Below are 21,699 nucleotides of genomic sequence, written 5' to 3' on the forward strand. Positions count from 1 at the left end.
ATTTCATTAATTTCTTATTATTTTTTTAATTTTAAATTTTTGTTTTCCACTTAACTTTATTGCTATCACACAGGAGCTAACTAACAAGCCCCTGTGTGATAGCCTTTGGAGGTGACAGGTGCTCTTTATTGACCGTGTCACCTCCAATCCAGGAGTTCTAGCGCAGCACTGTGCTGGAACTCCTGTGACAGGTGAGAGAGGAAGAGCACGGCACGGCTCAGCACAGCTCTCCCCTCTCACTGTGTACACGGAGCGGCAGGGGTAGTTTGAACCCTGCCGCTCTGCTCCCCACATCGGCGGCCAGTGAGGAGAGACTCGGCGGCCCGGGGGTGAGGGACGGAACCAGAGGAGAGAGGTAGCGCACATCGGCGCGATCACTTGTAAACGACCAAGCGGCTTCCCCACACTACATTTAGTTCCGCCTTCCCAAAGCAGGACTAAATGTAAAAGGCAACTTGTTCCGGGCGTCGGGGGATTCCACACCTCTGCCGCCCCTCGGCGCCCTGCCGCCCCTCGGCCTGGCCTCGGTGTCCTTGTGGGGAATCCGGGCCTACAAACCAGGCTCCAAAGCAATACTCAAGACACGAATGACATTGAAGTAGAGACGGTCAAAGCCGCCTTTCCGTCTCAATGCCCGGAATATGAGTCACTGTAGTCAGAGTAAGGAGTCTTCTCATGTGGTTCTGAATGGGGCAGAAGCTCCCGATGTTCACAAACTCCCCCTGGTACAGCAAAGCGCGTGTAAGGCTCCAGATACGTCAATGAGAGCGGTGGCCACATCATTAGAGTGACGCCAACTCTGCAGATAAAGATGCCTTCAGGATTCGAATTGTAGCCAATTGCTCTTGAAGGGCTTTTTAATGGGGGAAGACGGTTTCTCTCCGAGATATACTTTAAAGCCTTGGTTCTCAACTGGTGGGTCGTGACCCAAAAGTGGGCGGCGACCCCGTGTTTTGTGGGTCGCCGCGTGCCTTCCCCTTTTCTAGGTGAGAGGCTCCCCTGCCTCCCCCGAGCGCAGAACTGTCCATTCTCGCCATTCGCAATATGCCGCCTGGCGCCGAGTTTCAGCTTGGGTTGGGGTGAGGTGGGGCTACGGTCACGAGGGAGCTCCATTCATAAGTGCATTGCTTACAGATGCCTTTTCCCTGTAGAGGTGCCTGGGCCTGAGGGACTTGCTTGCCTGATGAAGGGGACCCCAAATCATCGTTTAGAGTGTTCTATGTGCAACTAGTACGTTAATAAACACGTCCTGGACTTGCTTTGGAGTTCCGGTGTCCATCCTTCACTGATGTTTTGTCGGAAGCCACCCGCTGACACCTGCTGCACCCACCTTCCATTTTGGGAGCAGCGGCTCTGAGTGCGACGGGTACACGGACTGTGGGCCTGAGTGACGTCACATTCTGGCTCCCGGCACCTCTACAGGGCGCACAAAGGAGCTGTACCAGCAATGCACATATGGAGGGAGCTGCGTCAGACCAACCCACACTGGATGCCAGGCTGAGGATCCTCGCCAGTTCTTGTAAGGTAGGAAGACTGGGTGGACCTTTTAAAAAAAAAAGGCGTGTATGTGTGCGAGAATGCGCCTGTGTGTCAGTGTTTTTGGAGGGCCCATGCACACTAGTACGGTGCGTTAAACTGTACCGCGCAAACGCACCTACCGCGTGTTCTGGTGTGGTGCATCACCCACCCACAGTTCGTAGGCCCGTACCAGAACACGGAGTACCCTAAGGCCCCGTTCACGTTGAGCGATTTATCGCACGGTAATTCCCGCGATATCGCTGCTATTTACAGCGCGATATCGCTCTCCAATGCAAGGCAATGGGGCAAAGGGTCCTGCTGTCGCGGGTCGTGCGTCGCTACAGCAGGACCCTTTTTGGCGCGGATTTTGCCGCGATTCCATTCTTTGCAATGCAAGCATTTGCGCGATATCACGCGATTTGCGAATCGCGCAGTGTGAATGGGGCCTAATGCTGTGCGTTCCATTGCAGTGTGACTTTGGGTCGTGACTTAAAGGAGAACTATGGGGTCAGGGCTTTTCCCCATAGTTCTCCTTAGGGTAACGGGAGGAGACAAACTAGCGTCCTCCCGTTACCCTAAGCTCAGTATACCGCGAGCACTGAGACGCCGCAGCTGAAACGGATCCCGACAATTATGTCTGGATCCGCCCAGCTGCGTGACTGACAGCTGGCTCTGCCTATCTAGAGGCAGAGCCAGCTGTACCCTCCCCCGTCCGATCCCCCAGTCAGCGCTGGGGGATCGGAGCGGGGTATCCAGCCCCTCCCCTGTCACGGCAGAGAGCCGTGACAGGATCGAGGTTTGTGAGCTATGTGAGCTATAGTTTGTGAGCTATACCCAGGGCCAATGTTCGAGCAGATGACCAATCAAATGTTATAAGCTGTCCTACAGATGCTCGCAGCTAGAGGGACCTTCGAATGAAGGCCAAAATAAGCCTGAAGAGAAAGTCACACTTGAAGCCCATAGTGAAGGTAGTTATTTGTTACACGTTTACAAAACATTGTCAAATGAAAATTGCATCACACGCCTACATACTGGACTACTCAACATCTCACTACTCTACGACAGCTACACTCTGAGGAAGACGCGGCAGGATAATGGAAAGAAGAAGATAGCCATAAGAGGGAAATGTCCCTTTAAGGTCTATGACTCACCTGTGCTGATCTCTATAGGTGTTTCCTCTTCCTTGATTGTCACAAGTCCTTTTGACTCCTCCTCAGGTTTGACGTCCCTCTGAGTGTCTCCGGGGTCTGTGAATAAAGATGAGAGTGAAGCCCCCTGTACTGAGATGGATGAGAGACCCCAGAGAGTGTGTGTGTGGGGGAGACTGGTCACGTCTCTTGGCTGGTAACACACAATGACATGATGTGAGGAGGAGAGCCGGAGTCTAATAGAGGCTGATGGTTCCTGACTCCCCCCACTAAACACATTCCGTCCCCCCATTACTGTCTACTGACAGAGGAGGGGGGAGAAGAAGAGATTGTTGTAGTGACTGGACAAGGAGAATCTGGGACTCTTTTCTGGATTTAGTGTTTATTCCACACCTGTGCTGATCTCTGGTGGGGTTTCCTCCTCCTTACATGGATCATCCTCACACGGGTCATCACTTATCTCATCTTCTTCTTCAACTTTGACAACAATCAGTCCTTCACCCTGAGTAAGACACTTTGTAAAATCATCTTTATTAGAGGAACAAACATGATGATATTCATTTTGATTCCATAGCTTAATTCCTGTTACCTGATCCTCCTGAGGGATCTCCTGAACTTCCTGAGGGATCTCCTGATGTTCCTGTGTGGAGTCCCGGGAAAACAGAGGACGGGTCTGAGGGATCTCCTGATGTTCCTGTGTGGAATCCCGGGAATACAGAGGACGGGCCTGAGGGATCTCCTGATGTTCCTGTGTGGAATCCTGGGAATACAGAGGACGGGCCTGAGGGATCTCCTGATGTTCCTGTGTGGAGTCCCGGGAATACAGAGGACGGGTCTGAGGGATCTCCTGATGTTCCTGTGTGGAATCCCGGGAATACAGAGGACGGGGACATCTCTCTGGGGTATTTCTGTTCCTGGATCCATCTGTAGGAAACACACACACTGACTGAATACATTGTTTCTATGTCTTTATATCAGAGGATGTGTGTATCTAGGGGGATCCTCAATACTCAAGAAATGAAAGTCTCCTCTTACCCGGTGATGTGAGGGGCGGCCGGTTCTCCATCATGACGTCCTTCTAAATATTCCCACTACTGAGTGCACTGCAGGAAATCAATCATAAACATTAAAATAAATGTACAGAATAAAACAATATACGTTGGAAACTGTATAAACATTTTATCTGAACTCTAAAAACTTTTAATTTTAGGGTAAAATTCTCCATAACACAACGCAGTCAAAGTGAGCATTCTGTATTGTATTTGGGGTTACACAGCTTGATGCTAGTGGATGTAATGCAATAAAGAGATGGATCCGCCATGCTTTGCGGTACTGAATTCTTCAGCCACCTTGACTGACAAAGCTCAGGGTACATTTTTTAGCACACCACTGTGGGAAGAAACTCCTGAGTGCATCCAGCCATTTCACATAAGATTGCCCCCTTCACTTCAGAATCCTCCCCTCTCATCAGGAGCCCCCCCTCATTTGCATTATGCATTAAAAAAAACCCTTCCCATCAGAGTCCTCCCTTCCCATCAGAGTCCTCCCTTCACATCAGAGTCCTCCCTTCACATCAGAGTCCTCCCTTCACATCAGAGTCCTCCCTTCACATCACAGTCCTCCCTTCACATCACAGTCCTCCCTTCCCATCACAGTCCTCCCTTCCCGTCAGAGTCTTCCCTTCACGTCAGAGTCCTCCCTTCACGTCAGAGTCCGCACTTCACGTCAGAGTCCGCACTTCACGTCAGAGTCCGCACTTCACGTCAGAGTCCGCACTTCACGTCAGAGTCCGCACTTGCCATCAGAGACTGATCTATAGGATTGCATATCCCGCTTGAAGCGGGTGAAATGTCGGTCAAATCCCCGTCAATGATTTCTGAATGATCTTGTGAGTGTCTTAAATTGACATCATCAACACAAACCCAAAGCCCATTGACACAGGTCCTAAGACTCTTTCTGACTAATTGACTAATCATGCTAAATGCCAAGTTTTTCAACACGGAGCTCCCATTTTAGTTCTAACAATCGATTCTATTTCCCATCGACAGGGGTATTTCTATAGGACGCGGATTGCTGCTTTCCACAGAATAAGCCCCCATCGCTGTCATCCGCAGAGGAGCTCTAATGTTCTACACATCAGAGGACTTGCAGGAAGATGATTTGTTGGGGTGACATGATCCCCCCATCCAGACCACACAGAGAGTGCTGGGACCCCCTTCTCTCTTCCTCCTCTCATAATAAGAAAACATTATTACCTCCTCCTCACTGGGCACACTCTACAAGATAACACCCCCTCCAGAGGGATTCCACTGCTGGATATCCTTCCTTTCTCCTCTTCTGAGCTACAACAAAATGGCCGCCGTTCACGGCACCGGAGACAATTATATGGAAATACGTGCGGCTTTATATTTCAGCCCATTTTCTTCACTTCTAAACTGGACTTATAAGACAGACACAGAACGGCTAAGAGTCTGACTATTTCTCTGAACGAATCAAACAAGCATCTCCCGTAGTTTTAGTTGTCTCGACCCTGCATGTCACTATGGCAACCAGGAAGCGGCTATGCGGTCGTGGAACGCACGCAGCGGAAATTATAGCCACACAGTGGAAGTGACGTACTGTTACAGCTTTATTTATTAATTCTTGATGTCATGGTTGTGGTAATGACAGAAGAAGCTGACCTATAAGCCTGATAAACCTCCTAACTGTACAGGGGAAGCCAAAAATCCGGCCCTCCAGCTGTGGTGAAACTACAAATCCAATGAGGCATTGCAAGATTCTCACAGCCACGACTCCCGGAGAGAGATGCATCATGGGATTTGTAGTTTCACCACAGCTGAAGGGCCGGAGTTTGGCTACCCATGTCCTAACATCTCTCAGCCTTTTCTGTTGGATGCTGGTTCCTTAACCACTTGCTGACCGCTGTTACGCCCCCTTCCGGCACCGATACTGATACTAGTATCGGCATCGGTACACCAAAACCTTTGGTGGCCTGTAAATACTGGGCTGATATAGTGTATGTGAGTCTTCAGAGAATAAGATATATATATGAAATGCCGGCTCATACCATGACATTTGGTGGCTCATACCATGACATTTGGTGGCTCATACCATGACATTTGGTGGCTGATACCATGACATTTGGTGGCTCATACCATGACATTTGGTGGCTCCTACCATGACAAATCTGAAACAATTCCCTTCTTGTATGTGCTCTGCACTCCGTAAAGACTGGGGATGCACCGATGCCAGTTTTTCAGTATTGACTACCGATATTTAGCTTTCGGGTACTCGCCTGTACCGAATAACGATACCGGTGCTTCCGCTGGCATTGAGCCGGATTCCTAGACAATCTGATTGCCCAAATACTCGGTATCGGCACCGATGCTGGTATCGGTATTGGTGCATCCCTACCGATAAGCTCATTATTATTAAGAATGACACACCAAGCATGTGTTTTTTATTGTTTGGTGCAGCCCTGACACTGAACCCGTGTCACTCTGGCAGCATAAGATATGAAAATATTGTCACAGTTCCTTGTACATTGATCCGGCGCCGGGTTTTGCATTCTGTCCGAGCTGCCCTGACACTGAACCCGTGTCACTCTGGCAGCATAAGATATGAAGATATTGTCACAGTTCCTTGTACTTTGTTCCGGCGCCGGGTTTTGCCTCCTGTCCGAGCTGCTCAGTTTCCTGTCAGTCCTCCCTGAACCGAGGTGTTATAAGGTATGTGCACCTGTGTGTTCCAGCAAGGTGTCTCCACGCTAGTAGCCGCACCGCTCTGGTTTCTGTGGTATTGCCGCTTGAGTATACCTTGCACTCTGTGTCTTTGTTATCTCTTGTTGGGTTCTGTGCTCCCTTCCTGCTGCGCTCTTTCGTTCCCTCTGTTGTCTGTCCGTGTATCTCTTTGTTTGCTGTGGCTGTGCGTTCCCTCCACGGCATTGCTCCCTGCTCTGTTTGTGGTTGCCTCCTTGCTCCTGCTTCCCGTGGTTAGTGTGCTCTGCACTATTGTGCACCTCCCTCCTTTCTCTTGTGAGTTCCCCTCAGCTGTTCCTGTATATCTCTTGTCTCTGTGGGTACACCTGTGGTGTATTCCCTTCTGTTACCTGCTCCCTGTGCCACGCATGTTCCCTGCGTCTTCCCCTATAGTGACTGTTTTCTGTATCTTGTATCCTGTGTGCACCCTGTGTCCCCTGTGCTGTGGACCCTGAGTAACAAAGACTTAAAATACTGTGCCACGCTTCCTAGGAGGGAGGGGAGAAGGCTGCACACTGTTTACATGTGATCTCGGTGACATCCCCGAGTTTACATGTAAACGAAGAATTGGCTGCCTCACTCTATTGTGGTAGGATCCCCAGTGATTGGCGGAGGGCTACGGTAGTCCCAATATTCAAAAAGGGGGCTAGGTGCCAACCTGGGAACTATAGGCCGGTCAGTCTAACATCGGTAGTTTGTAAAATGCTAGAGGGCATAATAAAGGATTATCTGGTAGAATTTGTTCAGGAAAACGGGATAGTTAATGACAATCAGCACGGGTTCAGGAAAGACCGTTCCTGCCTAACTAACTTGCTAACTTTTTATGAGGGGGTAAGTAGAGATATGGACGGAGGTAAGCCGGTGGATGTGGTATATCTGGATTTCTCAAAGGCTTTTGATACGGTACCACACAAACGCTTGCTACACAAGCTGAGGGCTATGGGCATAGATGAGGTGGTGTGTACGTGGATAGAGAACTGGCTACGGGAACGTGTCCAGAGGGTATCTGTAAATGGCACCTTTTCAGACTGGGCTAGTGTAATGAGCGGTGTGCCTCAGGGTTCTGTGCTGGGTCCCATATTGTTCAACTTATTTATTAATGACATCGGGGAGGGTGTTAACAGCGATATTTCCGTGTTTGCGGATGACACCAAAATAGGGAGGGTAATCGACACGGACTTAGACACTATAACATTACAGGAGGACCTGGATAAAATAGGGGGAGGGGCATTAATGTGGCAGATGAGGTTTAATGTCGATAAATGCAAAGTAATGCACTTTGGACATAAAAATAAACAAATGGGTTATACAATTATGGGTATGCCGCTGGGGAAGTCAGAAATGGAGAAGGATTTGGGGGTCATTGTAGACCACAAACTGAAAGGTAGTTTGCAGTGCCAGGCTGCTGTAAACAAAGCTAGCAGGGTCTTGTCCTGTATTAAGAAGGGGATGTATTGCAGGGACAAGTCTATAATTTTGCCACTTTATAGATCATTGGTTCGACCTCATCTGGAGTACGCGGTCCAGTTCTGGTCACCAGTACTAAGAAAAGATGTCCTTGCCACAGACAGTGATTTCACTGCCACAGACAGTGATTTCAGCAAAGAATGTGGAATTGTTCAAGAAACTTTTGGATGATTTTGTAAGGGACCGTAATATACAGGGGTACAGTTACTCCTAGAATGAGATCCTGTGCCTGCACTGGTGTGTCAGAGAGCCGCAACCTGGGAGCTGCCCCGCAGCTCGACATCCACACCATCAGTGGCTCTGGGGAAGACTAGGTAGCTCCTCAGATCCTGTGTCTCTGGCACACCTGCGTTTGTTGTGCGGTCACACTGTCCCTGCATCTTCAGTATTCCTGCCCATTCCTAATTCAGTCCCTATATACCGCTCCGCAAGACCCAGAGTTTACTGGGGTGTCAGTAACCCCAAATTTACTTGGTGCCCCTAAAACGTTGTCTGCCTAACCTTTCCATCATGTTTATTGTATCTGTAAGACTATATCTGGTTGTGCGGATGCTTCTGCGCATGTCTTCCGCATTTGCGGGGAAACGGGCACTAACGCGCATGCGCGCTCGGAAATGTGCTAACGTGGCGCACAGGAAGTGATGCCGCTTCTCTGGATTGATGGCCCTATATAAACCTGCCAGTCATATGGATCATTGCTGGATGGTCTTTCAGCTCCTGTGTGTGTGGTCCTGTGCCTCTGTTCCAGTATTCTGCTGCCTGACCCGGATCTCCTTGACTACGCCTGACTGCTGCCGCCCTTGACCTCTGCTTGCTCCTCGACTTCTGCCTGCCGCCTTGTACTTCGCTGCCCAATCGCTATTGATCCTGGCCTGCCTGACCTCGGCCTGCTCCAGTTCCTGGTGGTCTTCCCTGCTACATCTACACCTGCTTCCTTGGAGACCAGCTTCGGACTCACACAGGCACAGTGCCCTGCACCCTCTGGCACCGGTGCTGCTCGCTGTCCTCTCACTCCCTGTCACCACTCTCAGGGGTGCGGGACAAGAGTTGCAAAGGAGGCCTCTTCACTACTCGGTCCTCTACCAGGCATGTGATAGTATCATTGCTACTGAATACCTGGTTGGTTCTGCCATTTCCCTGGACTTCCTTATACTGAGTGCAGCCCTTCCTCTGTCTTCTGCATTGCCACTCCCTGGCATTTCCTTGTGAGGAAGCCATTCATCTTCTCCTCCTTTCTCCTCTGGAATCCATTCATCTTCTCCTTTCTCCTCTGGAAGCCATTCATCTTCTCCTTTCTCCTCCGGAAGCCATTCATCTTCTCCTTTCTTCTCTGGAAGCCACCCCATGTGACTCTTGAAGGGCAGCTCCAGCAGGTTGACGGGCAGCTCCTTCCCTCTCTCCAGCTATCCGCCCCACGTTATCTACATTGGCAGTCCCAGCAGGGTAATTGAGAGAGGATTCGGCCTGTTAGCTGCCCTACGTGACACCGTGCCGGGGGTGGACATACTAACACGGAATTCAGGATCCGGTCTGTCCAATCCAGGAGCCAGCAGGATTCTTTAAGGAGCCCGGTCCATTGACAACAGCTTGAAACTTTTTTTTAATATGTGACTTATTTTATTTTTTTAACTCTTTTTTTTGTTTTTTACACTTATTGTTATTGCTATTACATAGGGGGATAAACCCCCCCCCCCTATATAATAGCAAAGGCACACTGACACGTCCTCTTTATGGAGACATTAGAGGTCTCTAAGACCCCTAATGTCACCTGGGGACCCCAAAAGAAGCTGATGAAGCAGAGATCTGCTTCATCAGTTTCTTCTCTCTGGCTCTAGCAGCCAGAGGACTGACAGGTGAATGCGGAAGTGATGTATTATACATCACTTCCGCATTCACAGCACGGAGGGAGATGCTGATGGAAAAGGGGAAGATTAAAGAAGGTAGGAAAGAAACAATGGAGGGAGGGAATGAGGGAGGGTTGGTAAGAACAGTGCTATGAGTACAAATCCTATATCTAACTTGGTGCAGTAGATTGAGTTGGGGAATACAGCCAGTCTTCAAGCAAGAAACCAGAAATGTCACAACACTCAGCTCTCACTTAACAGGATGACTCTACATCTCCTCATAATAAGACATGATTACCCCCTCCTCACCATGCAGACACTCCCGCCAAATCCGAACCCTCCCTCCTTCTTTCTCCTGTGGTCAACAATAAAATGGCCGCCGCCACGCCATAAGAGACACCTCCTCGTCTCACACGCAGACTCTCGCCCTCTAGCGGTGGCTCAGACTCCATGACGTCACTGAGCTGCTTCTGGAAAACCGTTCATGCGCACTGATGGGCGTTACTATTACAAGGAAACAGGCAGCCATGGACCGCACACAGCGGAAATGTTGAGGCTGGCTACTGCACACGCCCACTGCCTGCTGTCAGTCAGCAGAGGAGGACCTGATGGAGAACGTTCTCCTGCAGTTGCCTAATCTGCTGATTGACAGCAGGCAGTGGGCGAGTGCAATAGCCAGCCTGTTATTGGCTATTGCAATTTAAAATAACCAATAACAGGCTGGCTATTGCTCCCAGCCGCTGCCTGCTGTGAAGTGAAGTGGGAAGGTGACACTAGGGGTCTAAAAGACCCCTAATGTCACACTAAAGGGAACCTGTCACCTCCAATGTGTCATCACATAGTGGGCTTGGAACACTGCTGGGAAGGCTACGTTGCCAGTGCCTTGCAGGGAGCCTTTGAAACTATACTGCGAGATCTTGTGAGAATTCATGAAACCTTGGTTTTGGAGTCGTCATGGCTTCGGCAATGTGTGGATGGCGTAATCCCACTGCAGTGGTCGTGGCAATATATAAAAAATAGCAAACGGCTCCAAATCTCCCACCTGCGCTGTATGAGATCTGGGGCTGACATCATCAATGGGACAACTTTTTCCAGGCCCACCGATCTCACCAGATCTGATACAGTGCATACAAGATGGCGGTGTGGGTTTGGGGGAGAAGAAGTGGTGGGTTAGCATGCAGCAATATAAAAACAAAAGGCTCGAGATAATACCAATGTGTTTTGGAATAACTATTTGAGTAATGGGGGCAGCTTAGAAACGGTTGGGGGACGGGTTTAAAGATCTAATCTTGATAGATACCTTGAAGAAGAGAGCTTTTTTTCCCCGGCACGTTCATTATGGGGGAATACAGAAGACCTCCGGGGTATAAGCCTGCCCCTAGAAGGATGGACAGTAAGCGGAAAGCAGAAGTATATCCTCTTCCTGCTGGGGGTTATACCTCCCTGCACAGGAAGTGAGAGTTCAGTTATATTTTAGTATCTTAAGAGAATAAACATCTGGAAGGAAGATTTATTTTTTATCTCTTTGGAGTATCGTTCTTGCTTCCAGCAGAGTCACATGGAGCCCCCAAACTGGAAATTCACCAATAGAAATACTCTAGCCTAGTTGCTTGTGTTTCCCCCATCAGTGTAGCACCAGACTCCGAAGTCTTGCAATTCGTTGAGGGTTTGGTTCACTACATTGGTTACTCTCTGCTGTGTCCACCCTATACTAGCCGTCCTACCAATAAGAGAGAACATCTCTTGACTGCCTTTACCTGTTGGCCATGGGCTATCTGCTGCTTTGCTGCCTCCTTCATCAGGCCTGCTGCTTCTGGCTATACACATTGACGTCTTTCTGCGTGCACCAAGAAAGCCAATAACAGGCTGGGTATTGCACCCGCCCACTACCTGCTGTCACTCAGCAGAGGAGGACCTGATGGAGAACTTTAAGTGAAGGGGCTGCAGAGCCTGCTCCAGTAGAGCATTGACTCTTCTCTCTAGATCAGCTCCACACCATGAACTCTCCAGCAGCTCAATTGCTCCTACTTTCTAGGTGGTCACTTCTCAAAGTCTTGGTCTCCTAGATGGCAGCATCTCCCCTTAGAGCAGTGGTTCTCTACCTTTCTAGGGCTGGGACCCGTTTGTAACATTTGCCAGGTTGTGGTGACCCCCCCAATGGTAAAATTTAGGAATGCACCAATACTAGTATTTGTGTGGGCTCACAGGTGGCCAGTGTGGGCTCACGTGAGCTCAATGGGGCTCTCTCGCGGCCATTGGGGCTCTCTGGTGGCCAGTGTGGGCCCTGTGGTGGCCAGTGGGGCTCTTTGGTGGTCAAGCCGGCATTTAACTCCCCTCACTCCCGCCCGTTCCCCTCTCTTTGATCCTCCTCGACTGCCGGTGCTGCAGCGCCATCTAGCGGCGCGGCCAGAGAACTGACACTGCTTCTCTAAGAGGTGGCTGAGGAGCCTCTCACCTAGCGCAGCACAAAGCATGTGGTGACCCCCTCAACAGTGGGTTGTGACCCACTTTTGGGTCGCGACCCACAGGTTGAGAACAACTGCCTTAGAGGCTATTGAATAGGGACACAACAGATCTCTCCTGTTCTTTTCTATCCTCCTTGTAATTTGCAGACAGCTTTTGGGTAACCATTCTGCTTTCCTCCATGGGGCTTTGAGGTACCCTGACATTTACTCCTGGCCCTCTGTACGAGCAGTTCCCTGAGAAGCAATAATCTGCAACCTCCGGTACAATGGAAGCTTTATAAGCAAACTCTGATTCATACACTGGGGTGTTTCTAGTCCAACTTGTCTGACTCTTTTTCCCTGTGTGCTAGTCAAGGTGACAGAGTATTGTCCTCTTCATAGGGAACCCTTTAAACAACTCCTACTTCCCCCTTCTGTCCTCATAAGGACCTGTTTTAGTCCCTGCCTCCCTGTATGAGCAAGCTCTAAGGGTCCAGGACCACTACTTTTGTCTTCTTTCCCCGCTCTATATTTTTCGCATTGTCCCCATTCTTATTCTAAAGAGGCTTGGAGAGTTGTTTGGTCTTTGAGACATTTACTTGCCTTCAGTATCACCCGCAGATAGACCAAAGCCCACAAATTCCTTATCCCACAGATTGCAAGATTGAGCTTTGTTCTGTCACCAGGACTGATCCCTATATCTTGTTTCTATCAGTATAAAGGTGTTTCTGCAAATTTGAGGTCTTGTCTCTCAAGAGCTTGTCTTTCCCACTTCCCCTCGGGAATGCTTTCAGGGATTCTACATAAATCTTTTACAGTCCTGGAAAAGTTTGGATGATTCACCTCATTCTGGGCCCCAAAGCCATCAATTCTTTGATTTAACTCTGGAAGTTCTGAATGGGGTTCCTGTGGGCTTTGGTGGCCTCTCTGAAACAGAAGGAGTTCTTGGTGTCTGTGGAATGGGGTTCCTGTGGGCTGTGGTGGCCTCTGAAACAGGAGGAGTTCTTGGTGCCTGTGGAATGGGGTTCCTGTGGTCTGTGGCGGCCTCTCTGAAACAGGAGTTCTTGGTGCCTGTGGAATGGGGTTCCTGTGGTCTGTGGTGGCCTCTCTGTAACAGAAGGAGTTCTTGGTGTCTGTGGAATGGGGTTCATGTAGTCTGTGGCAGTCTCTCTGAAACAGAAGGAGGTCTTGGTGTCTGTGGAATGGGGTTCCTGTGGGCTGTGGTGGCCTCTCTGAAACAGAAGGAGTTTTTGGTGTCTGTGGAATGGGGTTCATGTAGTCTGTGGTGGCCTCTCTGAAACAGAAGGAGGTCTTGGTGTCTATGGAATGGGGTTCCTGGGGGCTGTGGTGGCCTCTCTGAAACAGAAGGAGGTCTTGGTGTCTGTGGAATGGGGTTCCTGTGGGCCGTGGTGGCCTTTCTGAAACAGAAGGAGGTCTTGGTGTCTATGGAATGGGGTTCCTGTGGGCTGTGGTGGCCTCTCTGAAACAGAAGGAGTTCTTGGTGTCTGTGGAATGGGGTTCCTGTGGTCTGTGGTGGCCTCTCTGAAGCAGAAGGAGTTCTTGGTGTTTGTGGAATGGGGTTCCTGTGGTCTGTGGTGGCCTCTCTGAAACAGAAGGAGTTCTTGGTGTCTGTGGAATGGGGTTCCTGTGGGGGCCTCTCTGAAACAGAAGGAGTTTTCGGTGTCTGTGGACATTGGCGATGCCTATCTTCATATAAGAATCTTAATTTACAAATGTTTACTTCACTTTGCTATGAAGGGTCTGGTATGAATTCGGGGGGAACCTCACACTTTTTTTTTTTCCTCTTCTGCAGACTGTAAAAGAAAAAATTTCCCCCCTAATGTCACTTTGTTGCAACGAACGAAACGAAATGAACTTTCGGCCAGATTACCGCTAATCAATTTCGTCCGAATCCAAATCCCGAAAAACGAAATAACGCAAAATCCGAATCGAAATGAAACTTTTTTGCCGGTGCACATGTCTATCTGTGATCTCTTCCCTGGAGAACCTACTCACCAAGGTTCTGGTTAGACAAGGAAGCAACATTCATGTCTAGAATGCAGGAAGTATTTCAGCCATACAGTGTGGAAAATAATGATTTGATCCCCAGATGCAGATTTTGTAAGTTTCCCCACTTACAAAGAAAGGTCTATAATTTTTATCACAAGTGTATTTTACATGACAGAGACAGAATATCAACCAAAAATCCAGAGACATCACATGATACAACTGTTATAAATGGAGTTGCAGTTCAGTGAGTAAAATAAGTATTTGATCCCCTACCAACCAACAATAATTCTGGCTCCTCCTACAGACTGGCCATGTGGTACACAGATGAGTCCTGTCACTTTAAGAAGGTGCTCCTAACGACAGCCCGTCATGTATATAAAAGACGCCTGTGCACAGAATCTCTTTCTTCCGTTCAAACCTCACCACCATGGGCAAGACCAAAGAGCTGCCAGAGGACGTTAGGGAGAAGACTGTAGACCTGCACAAGGCTGGAATGGGCTACAAGACTATCAGCAAGAAGCTTGGTGACTAGGAAACAACTGCTGGGGCGATGATTCGCAAATGGAAGGAATACAAAATAACCATCAATCGCCCTCAGGCTGGAGCTCCATGCAAGATTTCACCTCATGGGGTAAGGGTGATGATGAGACCAGTGAGGGATCAGCCCAGAACTACACGGGAGGAGCTTGTGAATGATCTCAAGGCAGTTGGGACCACAGTCACCAAACAAACCATTGGTAACACAATGCACCGCCATGGATTGAGATCCTGCAGCGTCCGCAAGGTCCCCCTTCTCAAGATGGCCCATGTACAGGCCCGTCTGAAGTTTGCCAATCAACATCTAAATGATTCAGAGAAGGATTGGGAGAAAGTGCTGCGGTCAGATGAGACCAAAATTGAGCTCTTTGGCATTAACTCGACTCGCCGTGTTTGGAGGAAGAAAAATACTGACCAAGACCCTAAGAACACCATCCCTACAGTCCAGCACGGAGGTGGAAACATTATGCTTTGGGGCTGTTTCTCTGCTAAAGGTGCAGGCTGACTTTGCCGCATTGAGGGGCCAATGGACGGGACCATGTATTGTAAAATCTTGGATGAGAACCTCCTTCCCTCAGCCAGAACACTGAAGATGGGTCGTGGATGGGTCTTTCAGTATGACAATGACCCAAAACATACCGCCAAGTCAACAAAGCAGTGGCTCAAGAAGAAGCCTAGCCAGTCTCCAGACCTTCATCCTATAGAAGATTTATGGATGGAGCTGAAACTTCGAGTTGCCAAGCGACAGCCAAGAAACCTGCAGCATTTAGAGAAGATCTGTAAAGATCTGAGATGGGTGAAAACCTGGTAACCAACTCCAAGAAACGTCTCACCTCTGTGCTCGCCAACAAGGGTTCCTCCACCAAGTACTAAGTCATGTTCTGCTTGGGGATCAAATACTTATTTTCCTCACTGTATAGGACACCTTAGTGCACATGAAAGAACTCACATTTCCTGCACCAAATGTGTAAATTATTTTGCCCACTGACCAGATCCTTCTATACATGGGAGAGAAACCATACATGTGTTGAGTTTGTAGGGGAAGCTTTACGGATACATCCAACCTAGTTCAGCAGTGTTCTTCCATATTTCTCTGTAAAACATGGAAAGTGCTTTAAAGACCGTTCATAGCTTTGGCCATACAACAGAGAATCCCCACTGGCCATCAACTCCGAGCCGTGCATAGGCTGAATGGATACATTGAGAGAGCTCACAACGGGAGAAACCATTTTCACGTTCTGAAAGTTATTATTATACAGGATTTATATAGCGCCAACAGTGTGCGCAGCGCTTTACAATATAAGGAAGACATTACAGTCACAATACAATTTAAGACAAGATGGTAAGGTAGGGCCTTATAAATGGTTATAAATGGTTTCTTCTTACCAAAGTCTGGACCCCGATGGATGCAATATAGAGCCTACCTAATAACACGTACCACCTCTAACCCCACAAAGACCTTATCTCTATACCCACCTACATCCCAGATATCATTCCGAAGGATGTGTAAGTACAACTCCCCCCCTTCATAAACAAACATGGATGCTTAAACCAAGCCCACACCAACACAAGGCAGTTGGATTTTGCTCTCAGTATTAGGGGGAGCATAGAAGCTACCATTGGTATCCTCCCCTTCCGAAAATGCTAGTTACTTGGCTGTCATATTGACTGTTTTACTAACTAATACTCTGAGTCACTTAGCTGAGACAAGTATGAAAAAAAGAGTTCAGACTTTCCTGCTCTACAGACTTGTTTTGAGACGATGATGTATTATTAAAGCCAAGGGGTCAGCATAAGAACCGGGCAACTAGACACTCAGGAGATCAGCGAATGTACACTATGTGGCCACACGCATGTGGATACCCCTCCGAATGATGGAGTTCTGGTGTTTCAGGTGAAGGGTGCTGTTAATGTTAAAGGCATTTTGGGCAATAATGTACTCCCAATCATGAAGGTCCTTTTCTGTTCCGGCATGACTGTGGCCCCTGTGCACATAGCCAGCCCTGTGCGGAGCGAGTTCAATATTGTCACGTGACTGTGGCATAGAAAACGACAAAACAAGTTATTTGGAACTCTAGTCTGATTTAAATAATTTTATTTATTTATTATATAATAGAAAAAAGTTACAATATCGGCCAGATTACCGCTAATCAATTTCGTCCGAATCCAAATCCCGAAAAACGAAATAACGCAAAATCCGAATCGAAATGAAACTTTTTTGCCGGTGCACATGTCTATCTGTGATCTCTTCCCTGGAGAACCTACTCACCAAGGTTCTGGTTAGACAAGGAAGCAACATTCATGTCTAGAATGCAGGAAGTATTTCAGCCATACAGTGTGGAAAATAATGATTTGATCCCCAGATGCAGATTTTGTAAGTTTCCCCACTTACAAAGAAAGGTCTATAATTTTTATCACAAGTGTATTTTACATGACAGAGACAGAATATCAACCAAAAATCCAGAGACATCACATGATACAACTGTTATAAATGGAGTTGCAGTTCAGTGAGTAAAATAAGTATTTGATCCCCTACCAACCAACAATAATTCTGGCTCCTCCTACAGACTGGCCATGTGGTACACAGATGAGTCCTGTCACTTTAAGAAGGTGCTCCTAACGACAGCCCGTCATGTATATAAAAGACGCCTGTGCACAGAATCTCTTTCTTCCGTTCAAACCTCACCACCATGGGCAAGACCAAAGAGCTGCCAGAGGACGTTAGGGAGAAGACTGTAGACCTGCACAAGGCTGGAATGGGCTACAAGACTATCAGCAAGAAGCTTGGTGACTAGGAAACAACTGCTGGGGCGATGATTCGCAAATGGAAGGAATACAAAATAACCATCAATCGCCCTCAGGCTGGAGCTCCATGCAAGATTTCACCTCATGGGGTAAGGGTGATGATGAGACCAGTGAGGGATCAGCCCAGAACTACACGGGAGGAGCTTGTGAATGATCTCAAGGCAGTTGGGACCACAGTCACCAAACAAACCATTGGTAACACAATGCACCGCCATGGATTGAGATCCTGCAGCGTCCGCAAGGTCCCCCTTCTCAAGATGGCCCATGTACAGGCCCGTCTGAAGTTTGCCAATCAACATCTAAATGATTCAGAGAAGGATTGGGAGAAAGTGCTGCGGTCAGATGAGACCAAAATTGAGCTCTTTGGCATTAACTCGACTCGCCGTGTTTGGAGGAAGAAAAATACTGACCAAGACCCTAAGAACACCATCCCTACAGTCCAGCACGGAGGTGGAAACATTATGCTTTGGGGCTGTTTCTCTGCTAAAGGTGCAGGCTGACTTTGCCGCATTGAGGGGCCAATGGACGGGACCATGTATTGTAAAATCTTGGATGAGAACCTCCTTCCCTCAGCCAGAACACTGAAGATGGGTCGTGGATGGGTCTTTCAGTATGACAATGACCCAAAACATACCGCCAAGTCAACAAAGCAGTGGCTCAAGAAGAAGCCTAGCCAGTCTCCAGACCTTCATCCTATAGAAGATTTATGGATGGAGCTGAAACTTCGAGTTGCCAAGCGACAGCCAAGAAACCTGCAGCATTTAGAGAAGATCTGTAAAGATCTGAGATGGGTGAAAACCTGGTAACCAACTCCAAGAAACGTCTCACCTCTGTGCTCGCCAACAAGGGTTCCTCCACCAAGTACTAAGTCATGTTCTGCTTGGGGATCAAATACTTATTTTCCTCACTGTATAGGACACCTTAGTGCACATGAAAGAACTCACATTTCCTGCACCAAATGTGTAAATTATTTTGCCCACTGACCAGATCCTTCTATACATGGGAGAGAAACCATACATGTGTTGAGTTTGTAGGGGAAGCTTTACGGATACATCCAACCTAGTTCAGCAGTGTTCTTCCATATTTCTCTGTAAAACATGGAAAGTGCTTTAAAGACCGTTCATAGCTTTGGCCATACAACAGAGAATCCCCACTGGCCATCAACTCCGAGCCGTGCATAGGCTGAATGGATACATTGAGAGAGCTCACAACGGGAGAAACCATTTTCACGTTCTGAAAGTTATTATTATACAGGATTTATATAGCGCCAACAGTGTGCGCAGCGCTTTACAATATAAGGAAGACATTACAGTCACAATACAATTTAAGACAAGATGGTAAGGTAGGGCCTTATAAATGGTTATAAATGGTTTCTTCTTACCAAAGTCTGGACCCCGATGGATGCAATATAGAGCCTACCTAATAACACGTACCACCTCTAACCCCACAAAGACCTTATCTCTATACCCACCTACATCCCAGATATCATTCCGAAGGATGTGTAAGTACAACTCCCCCCCTTCATAAACAAACATGGATGCTTAAACCAAGCCCACACCAACACAAGGCAGTTGGATTTTGCTCTCAGTATTAGGGGGAGCATAGAAGCTACCATTGGTATCCTCCCCTTCCGAAAATGCTAGTTACTTGGCTGTCATATTGACTGTTTTACTAACTAATACTCTGAGTCACTTAGCTGAGACAAGTATGAAAAAAAGAGTTCAGACTTTCCTGCTCTACAGACTTGTTTTGAGACGATGATGTATTATTAAAGCCAAGGGGTCAGCATAAGAACCGGGCAACTAGACACTCAGGAGATCAGCGAATGTACACTATGTGGCCACACGCATGTGGATACCCCTCCGAATGATGGAGTTCTGGTGTTTCAGGTGAAGGGTGCTGTTAATGTTAAAGGCATTTTGGGCAATAATGTACTCCCAATCATGAAGGTCCTTTTCTGTTCCGGCATGACTGTGGCCCCTGTGCACATAGCCAGCCCTGTGCGGAGCGAGTTCAATATTGTCACGTGACTGTGGCATAGAAAACGACAAAACAAGTTATTTGGAACTCTAGTCTGATTTAAATAATTTTATTTATTTATTATATAATAGAAAAAAGTTACAATGGGTTGACTGACACTTCAAGTGACCAGCAGTTGTCCAGCGTCTTGCAAAGGAAAGCTTGACTGAGTCCGCCCTGTAAAAGAGCCCTTTGTGGTTCATTCGCCTGCCACATTGTGATACAGGAAACTCCTGTCCCCGGCAGGAAGTGGGACCTGAGATAAGGGAGCACTCATGTGGAAACTGTCCACAGTCTGATAACAAAACTGGTTTATAACCTCTGTGAGTCCTCTGGTGAAGGAAGAGATCGGCTCTGTGGGCAACGAGTCCATTGCAGGGCAGGAGATCGACTTCTCTCCCGTGTGAAGCTTTGCATGCCTGGCGAGAAGAAACCTTTTTGAAAAACACTTCCCGCAGTCCGCGCATGAATACGGCTTCTCCCCCGTGTGGACCCTCTCGTGTATATTAAGAACCGACTTCCTGGAAAAACGTTTTCCGCACTGGAAGCATGCAAACGGCTTTTCCCCGGTGTGAATTCTCACATGCGCAATGAGATTGGCCCTCAGAGAGAACCGCCTCCCACATTCGGAGCACGAATAGGGCTTCTCTCCCGTGTGAATCTTCTCGTGCCTGATAAGGTTGGACTTCTCCGAAAAACGTTTCCCGCATTCGGGACACGAAAAGGACTTCTCCCCTGTGTGGACCTTTTCGTGTCTGATGAGGTTCGATTTCTGGGAGAAACACTTCCCGCACTCGGAACACGAATATGGATGTACTCTCGTGTGTGTCCTGTGATGTGAAACGAGGTGGCCGCTCTGCTTGAAGGACTTGCCGCACTCCATGCAGGTATAAGGCTTATCTCCGCAGTGAGACCTCCGATGCGCGGTGAGCTTTGACCTTTCGCTAAAACATTTGCCACATTCAGGACATGGTATACTATAAGGGCTTCCACGGTCTTCATGATGGGCAACGTGATAATAGTCCCCCGAAAGCCACCCCGCGTGTGTGGAGGGTCCGGACTGAAGATCTGCACGGCAAGGAGCTGGATGGCGATTTTGGGTCATGGGGTTTCCTTTGGTAGGATGGAGTGTGATGTCCTCCTCATCTTCTATCTCACAATCTGGATATATAACAAGACGATCCTCTGTGTTACTCTCCACATACCGTCCACCTGGAGGGGACAGAAGAGGTTAAACCAACCTTCAATAACCACTTCCTGTCCGGAGTACACACATGATAAACAGCTTCAGACCCCTAAACAATGATATACGTTCTGAAATCAGAGGCCCTGTAGAATAAAAAGATGCCAGTTGCAATTGTTTATGTCATGCGGTATTTGCGCAAATGTTTATCAAACCGCTATTTTTAGGATACAATAAACAAAATTAAAATTCAGTGCACAGAAACAGAATATAATCCCCAATTTTTTTGGTAAAATATGAGAGACGGGGTCACGCCGGGTACATAGATACCAAACATGTCAAGCCTTAAAATGGCGTGCGCCCGTGAAACCGCTAACAAGCCCCCATGTAATAGAAAATAAGTGACAGGTCCTCTTTATGGAGACTTCAGGGGGCTGACAGACCCCTAATGTTACCTAGGGACCCCAAAGAAGCTGATGAAGCAGCAATCTGCTTCTCCAGCTTCTTCTCCTGGCTCTAGGAGCCGGAGAATGTGGACTATGAGTAAGAGGTGCCGCTCCAAGAGGACTATGAGTATGAGGTGCTGCTCCAGGAGGACTATGAGTAAAAGGTGTCGATCCAGGAGGACTGTGAGTATGAGGTGCCGCTCCAAGAGGACTATGAGTATGAGGTGCTGCTCCAGGAGGACTATGAGTAAAAGGTGTCGATCCAGGAGGACTATGGATACACTACCAACTGTGGGTGTAGGGTCTTAGAGTGTTTGTCCACCCCCCCCTGAAATACCTGAAATACAGTCAACGTATACATTACAATGTGGCAGCTCACAAATATTTATAATATTGTAAGAATAAGCTATAAGCTGACATTCCCCATTCTACTGTAATGGAAATGTGAAAGGAACACAGAGCTTCTAATAGAGGCTGATGGCTCCTGACTCCCCCCACTAGACACATTCCGTCCCCCCAA

At 48.1% G+C, this 21,699-nt stretch overlaps 1 protein-coding gene across 1 annotated transcript in view; it reads right to left on the reverse strand.

The window, feature by feature from the left end:
- The window catches only part of LOC108797724 (zinc finger protein 850-like), a 73,363-nt gene that overhangs the window by 33,455 nt on the left and 18,209 nt on the right, over window positions 1-21,699 (reverse strand). The window contains exon 2 of the mRNA XM_018569376.1: window positions 19,916-20,380. Coding sequence (XP_018424878.1) covers window positions 19,916-20,380 — 465 coding nt within the window. The remainder of the gene's footprint in view (window positions 1-19,915; window positions 20,381-21,699) is intronic.

Source organism: Nanorana parkeri, unplaced genomic scaffold (assembly GCF_000935625.1).
Source record: "Nanorana parkeri isolate BGI_ZX_2015 unplaced genomic scaffold, ASM93562v1 scaffold1326, whole genome shotgun sequence".
Classification (NCBI taxonomy): domain Eukaryota; kingdom Metazoa; phylum Chordata; class Amphibia; order Anura; family Dicroglossidae; genus Nanorana; species Nanorana parkeri.